General features: G+C 40.3%; 1 protein-coding gene across 1 annotated transcript in view; it reads right to left on the bottom strand.

The window, feature by feature from the left end:
* The window catches only part of LOC126482199 (carboxypeptidase B-like), a 139,047-nt gene extending 127,617 nt beyond the window's left edge, over window positions 1-11,430 (bottom strand). Inside the window, exon 1 of the mRNA XM_050106177.1 lies at window positions 11,212-11,430. Within this exon, the coding sequence (XP_049962134.1) occupies window positions 11,212-11,430 (219 nt within the window). The remainder of the gene's footprint in view (window positions 1-11,211) is intronic.
* Between the last annotated feature and the right edge of the window lie 11,446 nt (window positions 11,431-22,876).

Below are 22,876 nucleotides of genomic sequence, written 5' to 3'. Positions count from 1 at the left end.
TTCGTACAGTTAATATTATTGATGGATGCCTCATTCACCTGTGATGCTGCGTTCAACAGCCACAAGGATACGACTGGAATCTCCAGCCCCACCCACATTGGTGGCCACCAGCAGCAATTCACAGACAAAGTGAATAAACAAGCCAGAACTTCATGAATATAAACCACTAACACTCACACTAGTAATTCCACACAAGTAATTTCCCACTCTTCAGCTATCAGACGCAATTCTGAGGGAAGGAAAATTTTATGATGGCAACGCCAGTATGGTCGGGAATTGCCCCACATTAGCTAACGGTACATTATTTGCTGCCTCCCCTTTTGAGTGGTCCTTGTCAGTTGGTGTTTCTGCGAGGTGTGCTGCCACATTCCTTGGAGACTGTAACCTTTGTTGACTACGAAACGACGTGATTTCAACAAGAAGATTTCCCAGCCCACATCGAGCACTTAATAGACATATACTCTCATCGTTGGATTGGAAAGGGAGGTCCTGTCCGATCGCTGTTCCTCACATCTCTGGGCTTTTTCTCCTGGGGTTACGTCAAGACGTTGATGCATGGAACCCCCGTAGGAACGGACGAAGACCTGCTTGCGAGGGTCCAAGCTGCCTGTCTCCTGCTACAACAGACACCAGGCATCCTTTAGGGAGTGCAGCAGACGTTCATGCCCCGCTGCCATGCATGTATTGAGAATGGCGGCCATCACTTTCACAATTACTATGAGTTACGTTGTTGTAATATGGTGGACGTTGTGCATGTCTATAAGACAATAAACATCCGGTTTCGATGATTGATTCCCTATCCCACTATCACGTATTTAAATTTGACCCAGGTGTTTGAGACATCCGGCACATGGAATTATTGCACTATGTGTTTTTCATTCAAAAGTCAGAGAAGTGTAGGAAATCGTCTCGTGTCTCTTGAGAGAAGGAGGAAGGTCTACCAACGTGTTGACAGTGACAGGATGGTGGCCTGTCGAGATTGTGGTTTATATTTCGGCAACTTACATGCTCACAGTTGTTGGTATCTCATGACTCTCATGTGCATATGGAATCAATGCGTTTAGGAAAGCTATAATCAGCGCCATGGAAGGTATCAACAGCCCCAAATCATTAGTGCACCAGAGGAACTGACGTACTCTTCACTATGCTCAGTAAGATTACGCAGCCACGTTACGTATCCTCAGCCAGGCAATGGGCTTGATTGCAGGCTATTATCCTCATGTACAGTACGAGTAAGAGTGGAGCTACCCAGACTGTCAGCATGCTGACAGTTCTTGCCTTTTTCCTTGATATGACGTAATGGTGCGCCTAGGTCACCCTACCTACAGCAGTGGCGCCATGCCGCCTTTTCAGACGTGCCCCGGTTCTGAGTGCAGCATCACGATCGACGTACATTTGTGTAAAGGTACCGAGGAGTACGGAAACCGAGGAGGACGAGCATTGCCAGATACCATTCACCAATGTCATACCGGCCCAGTAAACGCCGTAATTCTATTGGGTGCCATTGGCTACACACACGATCGACTCTGGTTTGCACAGCAGTAGGTTTCGAAAGCGCAGCTATTACTTTCCGACTTATTAAGCCCGTCAACAGTAAAATAGATTCAAGGTAGATGTCACTTAACCTTCAAATAAGATAACACAAGACTGTATGATGCTCGAGTTGTTCTATATTGAAACAATGAATATTCCGAAGTTGCTCTGCCCAGCAAGTTCTGTTTATCAGAAACATGTTGAACAGATCTTGGTCATTGGTTGCTGAACGGCTGTCGCGGAAAACCCTCAAAGGCCGCTTGGATGCATGATCACTGGTACAGAGCTGAAGCAGCATGGAAGTTTCCATATCTTTCTGCAAAGCTTAGTTCAGCTTGATGCCAAATGGGTTAAGACCGCTATTTGTGCCAGTGGTGTCATCTCAATGTACTAAATTTCGTACCCTGTACACTCTCACATCACCTAAGTATGTAATCATGTAGCCTTCATACCACACTGTCTATCTACAGTAAGAAACATTTTGCTGTTTGCTATTTTTCTGGAGTTGCAATTTTAGTATGCAACAGGTTATATTAATGTCAGTGGATGTCAGTGGTAATGCCGCCATAGACACACATGTGTCAGATCATAGAATTTAAGCACCGTTGGGTAAGATAGGCACTTGGATGGGTGACCATCCAGGCCTCCATTCACTGTTGGTCTGCCAGAGTGCACTCAGCCTCGTGATGCCAATTGAGGAGATACATTAGCGAGTTGCAATGGCTCCAGGTCACAAACCGACACCTGGTAATTAATGGTAACACTTCTAACCATGTCACCGCTTTTGGGATTTGATTAAAAATATTTAAACACATGGCTGAAGATGACACCTCTAATTTGTTCATTTGCCATTGTCCCACTCTCCATCCGAAGTAGAGGATGCATACACAAAAATAAAACTGACAATGGACAGTACTGCGGTGTGAAGACCCGACACCTCTCCAAATTTCGGCCCCATGACACTAGTTCAATAGTGACGATAAGGCGGTCAGTCGATCCAGTTGAGGTACTCGAGACTGATTCGGATGGAGTTTTGTTTTAGTGTGTACTTATTCTGAATTAGTACAGACGAACTTAACTGTAGCCTAGGAAATGCCAGGTTGCAAATTAAGGTAAACTTTAATGTGGGTACTGCACGTTGGTTTATAAATATCATTGAATTAACTGTGCTGGTCACATTATATTTAATCTTCACTGAAATCGGATTTTACTTTACAGTAACGTAGTGTGTTAGTTGACAGTGACATGGAAAACTTATAGGAGTCAGGCACTAATGGCACTCCCTGGTATCTGTCTATAATTTATGGGCTCTGCCTCCATCTCGTCAGTGGCTTTGGGTAAGTGTGAGGCTTTGAAGTTTTGATATGTTATGTAGGTTCGAAAATAGCACACCGTTATGCTGAAGGGCAAACTCTGAAAAGTTTAGTAAGATTTGTATACTGTGCAAGGTGTCAAACAAATAATACACATTACATTGAATTCCTGTAACAATTCTGATTAAACCGATATGTCACATGGCATAGTTACATAAAAATGTACAAATTATTCATAGACAAAGTGAATAAACAAGCCAGCACTTCATGAATATAAACCACTAACACTCACACTAGTAATTCCACACAAGTAATTTCCCACACCTCAGCTATCAGACGCAATTCTGAGGGAAGGAAAATTTTATGATGGTAACGCCAGTCTCAATGTTAGGCCGAAACCCACAGAGCGGGACATCTAGCTGACTGGGTGAGATGTCAGAGCCACTGCGCAGGCCTGGGGATTAACAGTCGAGAGAAATTTAGAATAGATTCTCAGGTTCACAGCTCTCGCCGACAGCCGCCAATGCAGCCGCCGACGAAAGGTAAACACGTGCGCTCACGGTACGCCAGCAAGTGATATTCAATTAACTCTCAGAACTGCGGAAGTCTCCGTCTCTCCTATTCCTTTTTTTTTTTTTTTTTTTTTTTTTTTTTTTTTTTTTTTTTTTTTTGGTGTATTCAACCATACCCTGCAGTTAAACATATTCTCTTCAGTGGTCGTTGGTCCCGTTCTTGCAGGATCTTCTTCAGTCTGAAGCGATATCGGAGATTTGATGTTTTACCGGATGCCTGATGTTCACGGCACACTTTCAAATGGTCGCACAGGGAAGATCCCCACTTCATCACTACCTCGGAGATGCTGTATCCCATCGCTCGTGCGCCGATTATAACAACACGTTCAAACTCACTTAAATCTGCCGTACTCTGCCTGTTTACATATTTCTTTATTTGAATATCCGCGCCTACACCAGTTTGTTAGGTGCTTCGCTGTATCTTATGCACTGATCCGCTCACACAGATTTGGTATGTGCCATATACAACGGAAAGAAATGTCACTTAATAATGCGTACATTACTGCTATAGCGGTAGTATCTCTTTTCGAAATATATGTCTCATCATGATGTAATGTATCGGGTATGCTTTTTTTATAGGCGTTGCCGACCGTTGCGCAGTATTTTGCCTATTTACACACGTATCTCTGTCTTTGCATACGCATGCCTATACCGGTTTATATATATATATATATATATATATATATATATATATATATATATATATATATATATATACAATGTAGTACTTGCAAGTATGTTACTAAGTTACCTTTTCTTATATTATTCTCTTCCTTTTAGCTAAGAAACTACTTTTGCCGCACACGTTTTGTGAGGTTAACTTATTATTTGGTGTTATTTAAGATTTCAGTGTTCATTTGTGTGGTTCTGGAGATGGGTTTACTGGTTCACCACGCTCTACGGGACCTATTACACATTTATTACATCACCTTACGTGCATTTTTCACTGTCTTTTGAGCGTGTGTGTGTGTTCAGAGTGCGTAATGTGGCAACTGCAACAGTCAGTTAATCTTTCGTCTCTTGCTTGTGTGGTGTATGTGTGAATTGATATTTGTATGTGTTTTCCTTTTGTCACTGTTTTTCATTTGACAGTGTTGCATTATGACTTTGTTCATCTGTTTTTCCAGATGGTATAATGGTGCATTCTTGAGATTAATTACAGGCCTCACTGGAATAAGTGGTTTGTGAACTTTTGCTTGGCTCTTGATTACTGGAGCCTGTAGGATATTCAGTGTGATGTGTTGTTTTTATCTATTTGTGATTATGTTTTGTGTCTTGCAGGTTGTTTAGTATGTGGTTTTCGAAATGTGCTGCTGAATCAGATTTCAGTTTTACGATATTGCTAGAGGAGATCAAATCTTTGGTTTTTTTGTATAAAGTTTGCTATCGATCAGTACTGTACCAATCACTTTGTCAGCTATTGTGAATAAGATATTATTTGGTTGCAGTTTTTCTGATTTCTTAATGCTGTTGTTTTAAGTTTGAAATTTCCCACTTTGCTCATTCTTGATATGGCAATTACAATGTTAGTTTCTTTCTTCACTAGTCTCATGTTAGTCCAGCATTTGCAGGTTATTTTCTTGTTTTGCTCTATCTGTTAGCATTATTTGTGTTACTACAATGAGATTTTTTGTTTGTAGGTTGTCTGTCTATGTACCAATGTTGTGTTTGAAGTCTTTTTATAGTTGATGTCTTTCTGTCTGTATTCATTCTTATCTGTGGGGTTTATTAGTTTTGGATGGAATTTCTGATGATAAATGTGGTGTACTTTGTGTCTTTCTTTCTGGTTTTAATTTTTAGTTTGTGTTTGTTCTATGTACATGGGATTGTTCTTGCTGTATTCTGTTTTCTGTATAATGTTGATCATCACCCTTGGATACTTAACAATTGCATATAACTCAAGATGAGCACGATATTACATTTTGATAATCATGAATTTATTGGTATAAAGCGTCTTGATTTCCTTATCTAATCAAGTCTTTCTGCAAACGATGTCATTGTTTGCGCTACCATAGAGTTGTTTCTGCCATTTACATTACCACAACATGGAATTATATTATTTATTTTGCAAATCTCTCCTCTTAGGTGCCAGTCGTACAAGGATGCTGATACCCTACATGCCATTAAGTACGATCCTGCTCAATCCTTACATTCCATATTCACATGGCATTCGTGGGATGCTCAAACAATGTGAGCAGCAGTATCACAGAAAAATAATCCTAAGTTCCTGACAGTGCCAGTAACTGTTACCCCTAATTACGTGAGCCATAAATTGGAATTCGATTTCTGAACACAAACACGATTAAAGGCAGAATGTACATGGCAGTCTTCCTACCTCTTTGTGTGATTGTGCTGAAATGGTGATCGTTTTCTGATTCATGCTTGTAGTACAGATGATCATGCAATCACTAGAAATGAAGCTCACCTGTCGTGTAGCACTAGATTGTGGTGCTCAATCAACACAATCAAGACCATTAGTTAACAAAGCTTGTCCTAGAACAACTTGAACACCGGTCAAAACAAAGTCAAAACTTCCTCCACGAAAAACCGTTAGACCTTGCAAAACGTCAATAAGCTTAGCAGCTTCAACGTTTATGTTATACTCCGTCTCAAAATCTAAAACGGTGTTGTAGATCGTGCGACGCCATCTGTAGGTGCTATGTATGAGTAGGCGCGGCATGTCGACTGACGAAGCAGTTGGTAGCCCTCCACAAGGCCGCACGTATGGAGGCAGAGCTCTCGTGATAGATAAGTGACTTAGGTTGTAATTAATTGTAGTTGAACACGTTTAACTAATTAAATACGTTCTTTAGTGTACTCTCAAGCTCACCATTAAAAGTTTTTCTTTTATTAGCGTAGTGTTCTAGTAATCGCGAAAAGTTCGTTTGTTTACTTATTGCGGCTTAGGAGTAATTTTTCGATTGTGCATATTTAGCGTTATACCGCAATTGTAAGTGCATTTGCTGTAGTTTACCAGGTTAAATACGTTAATTAGGGTGCTTTTCAGGCTCATCATTGAAGGTTTTTCTTTTATTTGCGTGTTGTTCCAGTAATCATGAAAAGTTCGTTTTGTTTATATTTCGCGGCTTTACATTACTTTCCGAGTGTGCATAGTTAGCGTTATACCGCAATCTTAAGTGCATTTCGTATAGATTAACTAATTAAATAAGTTCATTAGTGTGCTCTTCAAGCTTGCCACTAAAGGTTTTTCTTTTATTTACGTATTCTTCCACTAATCGCAGTAAGTTCGTTTTGGTTACAATCGGCTGTTTAGGCTTATTTTTTGATCATATATATTCAGCGTTATACGACTAATTTAAGTGCATTTGGCAATAGTTTACTTACATATTACTTTCGAAAACATATTTAGTGTCCTTTTGCATCTGTATTTAATATATTATCGTTATTACTTAGTAAATCTCTTAACTAATTTCCAAACTACCATGGATACTAAGTGTGTGAGCTGCAGTAGGAAAGTTAGTTCAGGAGTTCTGTGCTTCTGTTGTGACAGGTGGTTTCATTGGGGAAACTGTAGCGGCGTGGGAATTGATGTAGCAAACGAGACTCTTCCATTCTTTTGCAGGATTTGCTCAAGAGATAAGATTATAGGTGAACAGGAGGAGAAAATTAGGGCCCTTCAGGCTGATTTGGACAGAGCGCGGGAGGAACTGAAGAGGTTAAGGGGGGAGGTGGGTAAACAGTGCTGGGAACAGGGGCCCCAGAAAGAGGACAGTATATGACAATTTCCCAATTGGCACAACCAATAGATTTGCCTTGCTACTACATTTAAGTAAGGAAGAGGCTCCGGTAGAAGTAGATGTAGTTAACATGCAACAGAATCTCAATAGGAAACCAACTGTTTCAAAAAAAAGTAGAAAGTAAGACAAATGTTCTGTTTGCTACGTAGCAGCCATGGAATAGGTATGGGCCAGATTTTGCAGGAAAAATTAGGTGACAGGTACCAAGTCACAAACTTTTTCAAGCCAAGTGCATGACTTAGCGAGGTGATAGAGGATATAGGTTCCTTGTGCAAGATATTCACAAAGCAGGATCATGTGATTATAGTGGGTGGAGGGGGAAACAGTATTGATATGGATCAGGGTAACAGTACTAAGTGTGACCTGGTGAAAATAACCTCGGCAACGACCCATACCAATGTTGGGCTGGTGCCTGCTTTCATGCGGCGTGATCAGCCCCAGTTGAACCACTCTGTCAGAAGGGTAAATATGGAGTTGGATCAGTTGCGTAGGGAGGCCACTCTGTCGGACATTGGATTGGTTCCTGTCGAGGCTATTGACTGGGGGAATTTCACAAGGCGTGGCCTACTCCTCAATAGGAAAGGGAAGGGTAAACTGGCAGGGTTGTTAGCGAATTCCGTAAGGAGGGACACTAACACTCATGGATGTAATTCGTTTTTAGACTAATATCAGCGTCCAATGAGAAGTTCAGGCAGGCACGTGCTAAAGAGGTCCATAACTCACAAAATTATCACAACAGGAAAGTAAATAATAATCTTACCATATTCAACAAAATATATTGGTGGATTAAAGAAAAAAGTAGATTGTCACAAAAGAAAGTAAAAAGTAAAGTTACCATTTTTCACCAAAATATTCCAGGATGTAGATGAGCTTGTGGTATGTTTAGAAGACACTGAATTTGATAATGTAATAGATATACTATGCCTGTCTGAGCATCACATTGTGTATGATACGGAACAGGTAAATCAGCTGTTATAAACTAGCTGCACATTTGAGTAGAGAGAACAAATTGAGAGTAGGAGTTGCCTTGTTGTGCTATCTGTAAGATAGGGGAAAGTAAATTATTATTTGTGGGGACTTCAGTGTTGATTCACTGAAAGAGTGTAATAGGAAGAATGACCTGGAAGTCTTGCTCGGTTCTTTCAATCTGACATCTGTCATTAATTTTCCTACTCGGGTAGTAAAGGACAGCAGCACATTGATAGATAACACTTTTACAGACCAAGATAGGTTTCAAAACATAAATTCTTGTCTTGTTGAGAATGGCCTTTCTGATCATGGTGCTCAGCTAGTTAGAGGATATGACATAGCTCCATTCAGTAATTCAAAACTACCCTCCAAAGTTGTGCATTCAATTAATGACTCAAAAATTAGAAATTTCAGAGAAAATCTTCAGCAGTTAGACTGGGATAAGGTGTACAAGTAACCCGATGCTAATTTAAAATATAACTTATTTCATGATACACTTGTAAGAGAATTTGAAAACTGTTTCCTCAAGAAAGTAGTTAAATCTAATTATAAGAAACCATGTAAAAAACCTTGGCTTACTAAAGGAATAAAATTAACTTGTAACCACAAAAGGGAACCGAATCTACCAACAAGAAAGTGTAATGACCCAGAAACAGCCAAATATTATAAAAACTACTGTGCTACATTAAGAAAGATTATTAAAAAATGCAGAAACACGTGCATCATGTCTGAGATTAATACCTCTGATAACAAAATCAAAACAATTTGGAATACTATTACAAGGGAGACAGGGCAACCAAGAGTACAGGATGATGATGACAATACCATCAAAGCGAATTGAAACTTGACACACAACAAGCCAGAAGCCGAAAACAATTTGAGTGATCGTTTTTTAAATGTTGTAGAGAAAATAGGATCTAAATGTACATTAGAAGAAGCAAGGCAGTTAATGGAAGAGGCCTTACGCACACCATTTGATAGAATTGTAATTCTACCCAATTCTCCTTCTGAAATTAGGAAGATAATAAACTCTTTCAAGAATAAAAGCTCACATGGAATTGATGGCATTTCCAGCAGGATAATAAAAGCTTGTTCTCAAGAAATAAATGGGATTCTTAGCCACATATGTAATAGATCTCTGAAGCAGGGTATTTTCCCAGATAGACTGAAGTATGCTACTGTTTAACTACTGCATAGAAAAGAGGATACGTCTCATGTCAACAACTACCACCCAATCTCTCTTCTGACTGCCTTATCTAAAATTCTTGAAAAAGTAATGTATTGTAGAGTAGCTTCACACCTTTGGAAAAATAAAGTTTTAACAAAATGTCAGTTTAGTTTCCAGAAGGGTTTTTCAACGGAAAATGCTATACATACTTTCACAAATGAAATATTAAATGCTCTGAGTAACCAGAAGTCACCAGTTATGATTTTTTGTTGTCTCCCAAAGGATTTTGACTGTGTAACTCATGAAATACTTCTAGATAAGTTCAAGTACTGTGGTATGAATGGGACTGTGCTCAAATGGTTTAAATCATACCTAACTGGAAGAGAAAGTTGAAATAAGCAGTTCACATAATATGCAAAAAATGGTGATTTCTCAAACTGGGGAACAATCATGAATGGGGTGCTGCAAGCTTCGGTCTTGGGTCCTCTGCTGTTCTTAGTGTATATTAATGACTTGCCATTCTGTATTCACGAAGATGCAAAGCTGGTACTTTTTGCCGATGATACAAGTATAGCTATCACACCCAACAGACAAGAATTAACTGGTGATACTGTAATGATGTTTTTCAGAAAGTCATTAAGTAGTTCTCTGCAAATGGGCTCTTATTTAACTTGGAGAAAACACAGTGTATAGAGTTCCATACAGTAAATGGAATGACATCATTAATAAATATAGACTTCGATCAGAAATCGCTAGCTAAGGTAAACTATTCAAAATATCTAGGTGTATGCATTGATGAGGGGTTGAACTAGAAAAAAAAATTGAGGATTTGCTGAAAAGTTTGAGTTCACCTACTTATGCTATTAGGGTCATTGCAAATTTTGGCGATATACAACTCAGTAAATTAGCTTACCACGCCTATTTCCATTCTCTGCTTTCGTATGGCATCATATTCTGGGGAACTCATCATTGAGTAAAAGAGTGTTCTTTGCACAAAAGCGTGCAATCAGAATAATTGCTGGAGCTCATCCAAGATCATCCTGCAGACACTTTTTTAAAGAGCTAGAGATCTTCACTGCAGCTTCACAAAATATATATATATATATATATATATATATATATATATATATATATATATATATATATTCACTTATGAAATTTGTTATTAACGAATTCAAAAGTAATAGCAGTGTACATGGCTACAACACTAGGAGAAAGGATGAACTTCACTACCCAAGGTTAAATATAACTTTGGCACAGATGGGGGTAAGTTATGCTGCCACAAAAGTCTTTGGTACTTACCTAATAGCATCACAAGTCTGACTGATAGCCATATAGCATTTCAAATGAAATTAAAATAATTTTTTCATAGCAACTGCTTCCACTCATTAGATGATTTTTTGGATATAGTAAGAGGGTAATGTGCCCATCCCCCACAAAAAAAGTTAAAATTAAAAATATTAAGTGTTATGTAATGTTTTGTGTAATGTAGTGTCTTGTATATACACCTTTTATTAACCTGACACGTTCCACATCATTACGAAGTGTCGTATTAATGATCTATGTATGCAACATGTACTAATCTAATCTAATCAATAGGTTGATTACTTATATAGAACTGTAGGAATAGGATGACGTATACGAGGTGCGGACGTTAAAATTTTATTGCTCTGGTGCAAATTTTACATGCTGTCATGACGTTGTTATAGTTGTAGCCTCGAGCAGAGCAAATAAATCTGTCAGATGAATGACAAACGCAGATACACAACGAATTTCGCGCGAACATAATGAGTTCGTACTTTAGTGGAAAGGAATTTATAAATCAAGACACAAATTACGCACACTGTCGTCATACCTGAAGGAAAAAATGTGAGAAGCAGAGCGGTGAAGGTCGTTACGACAGAAATGAAACCCGAGACGACTCTCAGATCGAGAGTGAGCACCCCCAGCAGCCTGGTCGTGGGTCGAGCAGAGAACACCTGCAGCGCCAGCAGCCGCAGCTCCCTCTGTGTGTCGTCCGCCGCACCCCTCCTTCCCAGCAGCAGCTGCGAGCACAGCCTCACTGTGCGGTCTGCCTCTGAAGACACAAACTGAGCAGGTACTATGAATACTGCCATTGTGCTTGTGTTGTAAAGCAAGAAGAACCACGTCTGCCGCAAGATGTTAATATCTTTCATGCCGAGGAACACTGGTTGTGTCGCAATGTAGTAAATTATTTCCACAACTAATGACGCTAGTGCTGCGAGGTAAAGTACCAAAAAAGTCTGGTGAACGAACGTCACCACAAACGACATCCCACACAGCACCACATACACCCGACTAAGTGTTCGCACAGAGAGTGGTGTGCGCAGATCGCCCCTGTTCTTTACCGAACACTTGTCTGAGTACTTCTGCTTATCTGCTGCTCAGTGTATCAAGTTCATCAGACAATCGTTAAGTGAAGACAGTCTGTTCTTGGCAACCAACTGTAGGTTTGTGAATCGTACGAGTGTTAGTACAGCCGTTATTAAATTGGTCATACCGAATACAGTGCTCAGTTTCTCATCCAGAGTAACATTTGCAATCAACAGTTCACTAAAAATCAAGCAACAAACAAAAACTGCTATAGATAACTGCACCTTCACAAATCTTTTAGGTGATGTTGTTACTCGTCCCATGTTCGGAACCAGACATTTATCACAATCCACTAACAAGGAAAGCAATTTCCCATATTTACTTGTGTGCCAGAATCTGTCAGCAATTATCACACCAAAGGACAGGAATGAGTACTGAAGAACTCCTATTATTTTAAGAACTTCCATTGTAGAAGACGTCAAACTCACGTGTAACGCAAAATACGACGAAGCGCAGGCACAAAGGAACTGCAGTGAAATGGCGACGTTAGCCCAGGTAATATGGGACTGCGACCTCCTCAGGGTTGCAGTGTGGGCGTCAACCGTAAACGGCATCATGCCAAATAACTTACATGCGAAGTGGAACGGTTTCCCAGCCAACAGGAGCTGCTCGGTTACTTCCGTTACTGGCTTCATCTGAAACCAAAGCAGATTAATGTAGGAAGATGGTACTGACCTGGATCAGCATTATTGTTACTCATTTATGTTTCTAATGATAGGCAATTGGGCTAATTGGGCTCTGTTGTTCAGTAAGATACCATTTTTAATTAATTTTATACACAGTGAGGTGACCTTTATAAAACAAGCATTGCACTAACAGCGAAAAGTTTATAGTTTTGTATGTGATACGTTCTATTTAACGTTGCACTCGACGACCAACATTTCACTAGTTATTTTATATATGAATTTCTACCACTACTAGTTGTGTTTGTAAAATAGTTAAATATCATTCGTATGTTCGAAACCGGAGTTACAATTCCTGTGTTACCGATTTTAGTGCACAAATGAGTAACAATCTGAGTAAAAACAGATTATTGGTAGACAATGATAAACATCATCACAGAATAGAAAATCATCTAAAACCCATCACCAAGGGAAAAGGCTATTCCATCTGGAAGAACAAAGGAACAGGAACAGTAGAGGTCACAGGAACAACGAGGGGTACGAAACTATTGGAAAATTGGGCAGATGATTCGAGTTTCCAAGCGGGATCGTCTGACATATGTATGTCATTATGAGCCTATATGTCAGATATAATACTATTGTCGATATCTGAAAGACATCTTATGACCACGTCTTATGAACTTCTTGGGAACTAGGATATCATATTTTACAATCAGTATGTCTACCGAACGCAGAGATTATTAAACTCAACACACTGTGTACTCAGTCCTTAACCGTGCCACCGCTGCGGTCGCAGGTTCGAATCCTGCCTCGGGCATGGATGTGTGTGATGCCCTTAGGTTAGTTAGGTTTAAGAAGTTCTAAGTTCTAGGGGACTATTCACCTCAGATGTTAAGTGCCATAGTGCTTAGAGCCATTTGAACATTTGAGACACACTGTGTTCATTCTTGTAAACAGAGGGCAATAAATGACACTGTCAAGCACGGTACAATATTGTTTGACCTCCATAAGGCAACTGATACACTTATGCACTGCTGAAATAATACGAGTTTATTGCTTATTGGGCATTTTTTTAATGATTTGGGACTTCCTGCCATTTACAAGTAGAACTCAGCCCGTCTCTCGTCCAGTATCGATATCGTCAGATCTAAAAGTAACTTTGACAGCAGGGCACATGCAAAATAGCTTGGCCCTTCACAGAAGCACGTTCTTGGCCTGATTCCTCAGTCCCAATGGGGTGGTCATCCCAGTTGACTGCCGCCTGCTGAGTTTTGCACCATAAACTATCTGTTTGCTGCCTCTTTACTATGTAGCACCTAACCACATCCTTCACATACTAAATGTTCAGAGTAAATTCTTCCTAATGAAGGACAGGTAACTATATGGAATTCCATTAAATTTATCCCAGAAGGGACAAATGCAAAAGAATGATTCACATTAAAAAGTGTGCTTGAGAGTGCTGCAGGAATTGTTATGTAGTTATCACCCCTCAGGTTAAGGATTTTAGAGGGAGGCTGAGCAGATTATGATGTACCCTCGGCCAGGCACTGTATAGTAGCTTATGAAGTACATGTTTAGACGCAGATGTAGGCTGTTCGTGGATAGTGCAGTTTTCTATAAGAAGATAACTGTGCCAAAACACGGTATTGAATTGCAGATGGTCGACTGTTGCTACATGGACTGCGAGCAAATACATGAAACATACTGGACATAGAGAGGAGAAGGAGTCCTGTGCTGTTTGATTACACTATTTGTGGAAGGAGTAACAACCAAATACAACGCCTAGGGCTAAGCATCTGCAGCGGCATAAAGTGGAATGACTACTTGCAGTAAAAGTATATAGGAAAAGTGTAAGTCAGGCTCATATTCATTTGGAGTAACCTTAACGAACCGTATTCCGTCACATCCGTATTCCTTCCAGTTCGATACGAAGTCCTTCTTCGATAGTTTTTTGTATTTCTCTTCGGCCTGGTGTAGACTGCTACGATGTATAGGTTTGTTTAGCTCTTATTTGCGGCAAATTACATGCTACAAGAATTCCGAAATGGCTGTGTCATCAGTTACACTTAAGTTATATACGTAACCCTTCCGATCCACATTCTTTTGAGGTGTAGCAACTGCACAATGGATGTGTATTCCAGATAGACCTACCACCACAAGCATGCGAGTTGCCGTCTGAGATGGTTAGGAGCGGCAGCACCGGTACGAGGCAGAGGATTTGGGTTAAATGATGGAATGGTACTACTGCAGCAGGATCAGAATCGCCAAGTATGCTAGGAAAAGTGTATAATGGCAGTTATAATAGAGATACGAGAAACCAGACATGGGAATTGTAGTGTGGATGTCAAAACATCTTTTGGATCGACCTGTGTGTACCAACTGAACGGTCACAAACCCTGTGCACGTGTGCCAACATTATCAGTTTCGGTTTTCTTCTTAAAATATGGTCTGCATTTCGTCTGGAAGACACAGACAATGCTAATATTCACTAAAAGGTTTTTAGGTAATTTTTATCAGCTAACATACGCATAATGCAGGTCACAAAGCGTATTATCATGCAGATAATGGGAGACAAGTCCGCATTTGTGCAGTGTCTGTGAGAAATGAGGAATACCCCACCCTAGGTGAAATCTGGTATCATGCAGATACTTCAAATGGTTCAAATGGCTCTGAGCGCTATGGGACTTAACATCTGAGGTCTTCAGTCCCTTAGGACTTAGAACTACTTAAACCTAACTAACCTAAGGACATCACACACATCCATGCCCGAGGCAGGATTCGAACCTGGGACCGTAGCGGTCGCGCGGTTCCAGACTGAAGCGCCTAGAACCGCTCGACCACCTAGTCCGGCCATGCAGATACAATACTAAGCACTGCATAATTGTAACTATCGTAAGATCCTACATGATACATCTCTGACATGAGGATACACTGTTCACAGAATGACATAAATCTACGTTATGTGTCTGATCTCATTAGGTGCTTAGTTGACTGGGGTAGATTAGTCATGTGGAGCGTTAATAACTAAGCTTGTGTCGCAGTCGCTATCTAGATTCCTGTGGTGCAGCCCGCTCTTCACGTTCTGATGTGTCTGTTGATATTTTACTTTGGAATGAGACACGTTAACACTTTCCCCTTACCACAGAACGCAGTTGCCTGTTTGGGATGTATTATCTTCTTGGGAGTGACACCTGGCATCAAAAAGACAATCAAGCTAATTCTTTAACATACACCACAAAATTTCCTGCATGCAATCGAGTCTGCTGGAGTACAATTCAATTTCTACGATTTAATATCTGAAGTAATACACATTGATTAAATGAATATTACAATAAACTAATTTGGGATCATTCTATTGAGTTACCACGTAATATTCTGCTTCACAATTGTTTTTCATAATATGAAACAAACGAAAGCTGTGCATTGCCAATGGGCATCGCATTAAAGACGCAATGAGGAGTATTTGTTTGTACTGATTATAGTTACAAATTGTAAAATCGAAACATCATATATCTACCAAAGCTCCAGAGAAAACGCACATCTTTAAATTTAAGAGAGACAGCCAGTTCAGTTGGTAAATGAACCTCATATTAATGTTTGCTAATGGATGTCTGGCTACATTTGATCTTGTTGTGTATGCAGAGTGTAGATTAGAAAGGAAATTCATGAATGTGATACATGATTGCCATACAGAAGTTTAATGCTTTTTATAAGGTTTAGAACAAAGTGTGCCTTAAGGAAGAGAAACCTTCCTAGGCATAGTATGTATGTTATGGTAATGCATTACTAACATTAATGTCTCATTTCGGAAAACAATACAGTTATTAGATTATCAGACCTACTTATACAGTAGTTGTTTGCTGTGCACGTCTTTATCTTAGGCCCTGTTTGATGTAGAAAGAATAAGTGGATTGCTTCCATAGCTGCGATAATAAATGGTAGTACAAAATGGAATGTAAAGAATCGATTTAATGTCGCGTTGTCAACAGCAAATCCCCCACCCATAGATAAGTAGCAGCCTGTTGGAAGAAGATTCAACTGTCTAAAGACCCACTGAGGCCCTCTGTCGCCATATATTGAGAGGGACTTTAATTCTGTTATTTCAGGTGCACTCACTGCTAGGAAGTGAGTGAATTTTGGCCAGTGGTGCAAATCTTCCATGGATGTGGACGGACAGCTGCCCTTGGAACAGCTGCAGCAGCAGCAGCACTGGAGGAGAAAACTGATGATTGAAATTTCATGAGAAGATCCCGTCGCAACGAAAAACGCCTTTGTTTTAAAGATTGCCACTGCAATTCACGTATTATGTCTGTGGTACTATCTCCCCTATCTCGCGATAATACAAAACGAGCCGCCCTTCTTTGATCGTTTTCAATATCATCCGCCAGTCCCACCTGATACGGATCCCACACCGCACAGAAATACTCCAGAACAGGGCGGACACGTGTAGTAGATCTGCTGCGCTTTCTATGTGTTCTGCCAATGAATCACAATCTTTGGTTTGCTCTACCCACAACATTATCTATGTGATCGTTCCAACAACAATGATTACAGCGATACAATATGTGCACGTTACCAAAGTCTTAGAGCACGCGTTAAATTATGAAAGGCGAACAGATAGGAAACGCGTTCTGTACATAAGCAGAAACTATAAAGCTTTGTGGAGTAAAATAATTAAAAATGTTAGTGATTTAACTTCACTTCAATGATTACTTGTTACACAAAAATGTGTACAAACCTGATACTAAATATTCAAATGGAACGCACAACACTCACGTTCAGTGACGGTAGCTTATCACTTCCGATTTTACTGGACATGGATATATGTTGGGCTCCATAAAGAAAACTGCTAAAAAGGGAGTGATGAAATATGTTAGTATGAGTGAACTGGCACTAAGCGGTGTCATCATTTCATCTAGTTTAGTGAGACGCGGTCTCTGCATAATGCTAGCAACTACCGCACTGATTTGCAGAAAGCTACCACTGATGTATCTACTGTGACGGATAGGAAGAAACCTTAAAAGTTAAGCTAGATACCATCGCTGTTTGGTGTAAAGTGTAATGCGCCAGTTACAAAGTGCTTAACTCTTTTTGTGCTATCGTTATGCAAATGATATAGCGACTCTACATCCGACCAATATTTATTTTCCCACTAAAGTTCTTTGCTGTAGCTGTGGCTGGTACTAACGCTTATGGTTGGGAATAAACTTTTTCCTTCAGTTAAACCGAAAAAAATTTATACAGCTACATCAACATGCCGGCTGCAGATAGTACTGAAAGTCTTACGTACATCAACGACGTTCAGTGACGGCCTGAGTACGGAACAGCTGAAGAGAGTGAGCGTCCTCTTTAGTTAATTGTCTATTAAAAGACTATGATTCTATCAGCTAACAGATCGAAACGTTTCTGAGTCTCGTTTTAATCAGAATACTGCGAAAATATTGATTCCGGTCAGTAAAATAACATGTTTCGTCTTGACTTGTTGCATGACGGTGTAGACCGTCGTTAGCCCCCTGCTTCATTGTGTAATATTTTATGATGTGGAGTACGCTAGTTTGTTCAAAATAGGAAGCCAATCGTACCTACTGATTATTAGTAGAATAGAAATAATATTGTTTGTTTTCCATCTTCATGCCATCTACATGGTGATAATTATTGAACTATATGAAAAAAACGTGAATTAGTTACGGACTACGGAGTGCACACACTTTATTCAACATGTAAGCGTCACGACAGATATTCGGATTTAGGTTATGACTTGTTCCATATGCATGCTGTCATTGGCTATGACATGGTACAGACGAACAGCGCTGGTGTCGGAACATCAACGTTGTCGAGAACTCCTGAAGGCTCTTCTGAGTTCAGCAATGTTTATGGGGTTATTGCTCTACACGTTGTCTTCAATATAGCCCCCCAAAAAGGAGTTGTATGTATCTATATTTGGAGAAGATATCGGTCAATCGAGGCCCATGCCAGTGGGTACCCCAGAGCCAGGATGCGTTCTGAAACATACTCCTGCTGCGATGGGGTCGAGCTCCGTCTTGCGTGAACTACATCTTTTCGGAATAAAGGTTATTTTGGAAGATGGGGATGAAATCATCTTTCAAAACCTTCACCTAAAGTTTGGTAGTCAAAGTGCCATCAAGGCATATCGCACCGATTATTCCGTGACTGGGCATTGCACACCACACTGTCACCCAATGCGGGTGAAGAGACTTGTCAATAGCGAAATGCGGACTCTCATACCCCCAAATTCATCAATTTTCCTTATTGATGAACCGATACAAATGAAACGGGCTTCGTCGCTAAACCAAACCATGCCTGCGCTTACTAACTCCAATCAAGCCCCTCGGCAAACCGCGCAGTTTGAACGTTCTAACGGAAAACGTTCAATCTGGAACCGCAAGACCGCTACGGTCGCAGGTTCGAATCCTGCCTCGGGCATCGATGTGTGTGATGTCATTAGGTTAGTTAGGTTTAAGTAGTTCTAAGTTCTAGGGGACTGGTGACCTCAGATGTTAAGTCCCATAGTACTCAGAGCCATTTGAACCAAATTCCTAAAAGTCAACGTGATGAAAAGCGTGACAATAAAAAGGTCAAATACAGGACATAAAACTGCAACAAAAACAGGGGCTACTGTTGATATACATAAAGCATGACCAAAAATGAACAACAAGCTTGCTTTCCATTAGAACGTTCAAAAGAGGGTATTAGCTGTAAAAGGCAGCCCGGGTGGCTGACTAATCGTATAAGGGTATCATGTAGAACAAAGTGGGAATCAAAACGGTGGAAGCAGTCACCACTGAGGCACAGTAGCCCATTACCAACAGTACTGTAAGGTGCTTAAAATGTTATTAGGAAGGTAAAGAGTATGTGGTATACAAATACAATAGCTAATTCACAGAATACAATGAAAACCATATGGTCAGTAGTGAAGTAATTGTCTGTTCAGCACCACAAGGCTGAACACTGAAAGTCAGTACGTATTAAAAAAAGTTTCTGGTACTGATAAGTCATACATGTGTACAGTATTTTGGAATCACTTTCTGAATCTGATCTGCAAACCTGTTCCCATGTCTTCCTGAGATGTGACAGTGTTAGAAAACCATTAGAACCTACATATGATGGTCCCTTTCCTGTCGTTTCAAGACATTAAAAATATTTCGCTATTAAATGGAAGTCAAACACATAAATGTGTCAGCGGATAGACTTAAACCAGCGTACCGCCTGCAAGAAAAATAGGAATCAGAGAAGGAACTTCCAAACATTTCCAAGGACACTGAACCACAACACCCCCCAGAGGAACCATCTTCAAATATCAGAGTATCGAAGTCAGGACGGATTATAAGGTCCCCACCTTGATTCTTAGAGCAGTTGTCTCTGTGGAGAATTAATCAAATATCATACCAGAAATTGTAAAAAGTTTTTGTAATTATTTTGTGTCATATCTTTTGTCATTCCAATATTTTTTTATTGTTTTATGTTAATGTTGTGCTGATTTTTTTTAAAGAAAATTCCTTCATGCACTAATTCGTAACCATGTTACTGGTGGCGAAGTAGTGTAAAGGCGACAGTGATGAAATCTAAATGGAATTTTTATATTTTATGAAGTTGCTAAAACCGTTAATAGTTATAGTTCATTACTCATACCATGATGTAATATCTTTAAAATCTTTTTGTTTATTCTTTGGTAGCAAAGATGTGATGATTCTGGGATAGCTGCTAAGTAAAAAGTCGATAAATAAGTCTTAAGCAGGCCAAGTGGCGTGTGTTCTTGGTGATTTTAAATTAGACTAAATATCGTAAAGCAACATCTTTTGGGAACTGCAGCAAATATTACGTCACAGCAGTTACAGATATCGCTCTTAACGTCTCCTCCGTTTCGTGTTCGTGTTGTGACTGTGGCACGAAGGGTGGTGGACAAGGGTCTTGTCCCGTGTACGACCCACTTTGCGTTCTGTTGCTGTTTCGGCTTCGGATTTCCTGCATAATCATTTGAGTGACCGGAAAAATATATATTTGTCGGAGGTCGGAATGTATTCTGGGTCATGTAGTTTACTGTGTTGTCATTATTAGCAAAATGTGGTTGTCCTACACTGGTCCCATGCCATTCATGTGATATCCACTCACGCGTCCTGTTAAAGGCTCGTCCGCTCTGATAATTTCCGTGCTGTGGTGGTTTGTTTCCTTACTGATTTTGTGGATAATTGTGTGTTGAGTTTCCGTACTGTGGCCGTTGTGTACTATCCATTGGATTGCACCATTGTTTATTATTATCCTTCTGTCGAAAATGTCCATTTCCGTCGACACCTGTTGATTTTTCTAAAATAGCTCTGAGCACTATGGGGCTTAACTTCCCCTAGAACTTAGAACTACTTAAACCTAACTAACGTCAGGACGTCACACACATCCATACTCGAGGCAGGACTCGAACCTGCGTGGTCGCGTGGTTCCAGACTGTAGCGCCTAGAACCGCTTGGCCACAGCGGCCGGCTGATTTTTGTAGCCGCCGGACGGTTGGTAGTAAGCGTCGCTACCGCGCGTTCGTCCCTCATTGCCATTGTTGACCGCGTAACCTCCATTGTTTCGCCTGCTCACGTAATTCGGAGCGCTGCCAACATTTACTACCGCGTCTTCGCGAATCAAATCCAGTGAGTCCAATATGGAAAGAAATGCTTCATTATCGTCCTCGGAAATATTAACTTATTTCTCCCTTGTAGAGATGGGGAATTTAGTTTTAAAAATCATTATCGCGTCTTTATTTGTATTTGGCGAGTCCCAGAATTTAGTTTTTGTTTAATTTTTTTCGAAATATTTTCTGAAACTCCCTTGTTTCTAATGGAACATTTTGGCATTGAACACCTCTTTTCATTAGCGCTACTGAACATCATCACTCCAAAATTTATTCACAAACATCCGCTGGAATTCATTATATGTGCTGCACTTGTTTGTCATTTCTAATTCCCATATGGCGGCATCTCCTGTTATATACCCTATTACAAACTGTATTCTTTGCTTGTCTGTCCAATTTTTCGGAAATACTCCTGAGAAGTTTCGCAAAAATACGATCGGACGTATGGCACCTTTGTGCGAATGAAAGGTTGGAAGTGTTTTGTGTATCAATACGGCTGTTCACTTCAGTGTGGTTATGCACTGTGTCTGTCGGACTGTGGTATGGCGTATGATCAAGTAGAGTGCTGTAATGAATTTGTCTGTTATCATTTCGGTATGGGGACTGATTACATTCGCTACCCATCGGATGTGAGGGACTTTCCACTTTGTTCTTTAGTGTCTGAACCTCTTCAATGACCTGCTGCTTCTATTGAGGAAGGTCTTGTGCCACAGTTCGCCTTATCCGTCCTAGTTCAGATAACACGGTGTCTCCCGATTTTCCTGGTTCCGTGAAAAGATCATAAGTAACTTCCCTTACTACTTCCGTCAGTTCTGTCTTTAACTTTTTTTCTATCAGATGGTCTTTGGTTTTTATCCACTCTTGTACAGGTCGGATAACGCTTCGGCGTAAGCCTTTACCGTAATATTTACCTGCTCCTGTATGTCAAGTGGTTCTACTTGTCTCGTCAGTTCATCTATCTCCTTTTCCATATTGGTGACAAACAGTTTCACGGCGCTGACCTCCTTTGACCTGGTATAACAATTACCCTTTAATGCTACAGCTCCGATATGGTATGTTTCTACCGTGGCATTAATTTCACCCTTGGTAGCTCCTAGTGTTGCATCAAATTTACTAGATACCTCCTTGATCTCAGCCTCAACATGTTTACGGATCTCAGTTTCTACTGATTCAATTTGCCCACTTATCTCCGACTTGGGTATTCAGATCAGTTTTCAAGTCGGTAGTTATTTCAGTTTTCACTGTGTCAAATTTTCCTTCCACAACTTCAAATTCTTCATTTACCGCATGAAACTGTTTGTTTAGATTGGTAAAAGCTCGCATTAGTCCTTTTTTGTTTTCCTCATCTCGTTCAGCTCTCTCTCTTGCTTTTCGTTCCTTTTGAAACCGCAATTGTTCCTTTTCCGTATCATTTTTTGCCATCCAATTTTGGATTTGAAGGAGCGTTGCATTCGGATCTACAGTTGAGTTGCTACCCGCGGGAATCGTTTGAATTGTTTGGTCTTTGTCCATCATATCACCGGCGTTAGCCTCCGCCTCTACTCGCATGCTAATTGCACGTGAGCGCAACGAATATTGAGTACTGTTCATATCATCACTGTCACCTGCTGTAGGGATTAATTCCTGTTTACCCTTCGCCATATCGCGGGGCCTGTTTGTCAACAGTATTACGTCAGCTACACGTGGTCTGAAACGCGGTTCGTCTGTCCTTTGCGTGTGACGTCAGGTCGCATGCTGTCTGTCAAGAATGGGGGGTTGCACTCGCTTAACAAACGACTGTGAACTGAGGCGGAGAAGACAAGATGGAAGACGGGCACACTAACCAACAGAATTAGCACACAGCGCTAGCATTCTACATGTAACACGACGCCATATTTACACATTGAAATCAAGACTCAACAATAGGATTTAGAC

Source organism: Schistocerca serialis, chromosome 5 (assembly GCF_023864345.2).
Source record: "Schistocerca serialis cubense isolate TAMUIC-IGC-003099 chromosome 5, iqSchSeri2.2, whole genome shotgun sequence".
Taxonomy (NCBI): Eukaryota; Metazoa; Arthropoda; class Insecta; order Orthoptera; family Acrididae; genus Schistocerca; species Schistocerca serialis.
Note: the sequence above shows the minus strand (reverse complement) of the source record. Positions and strands in the feature narration are given on the sequence as shown.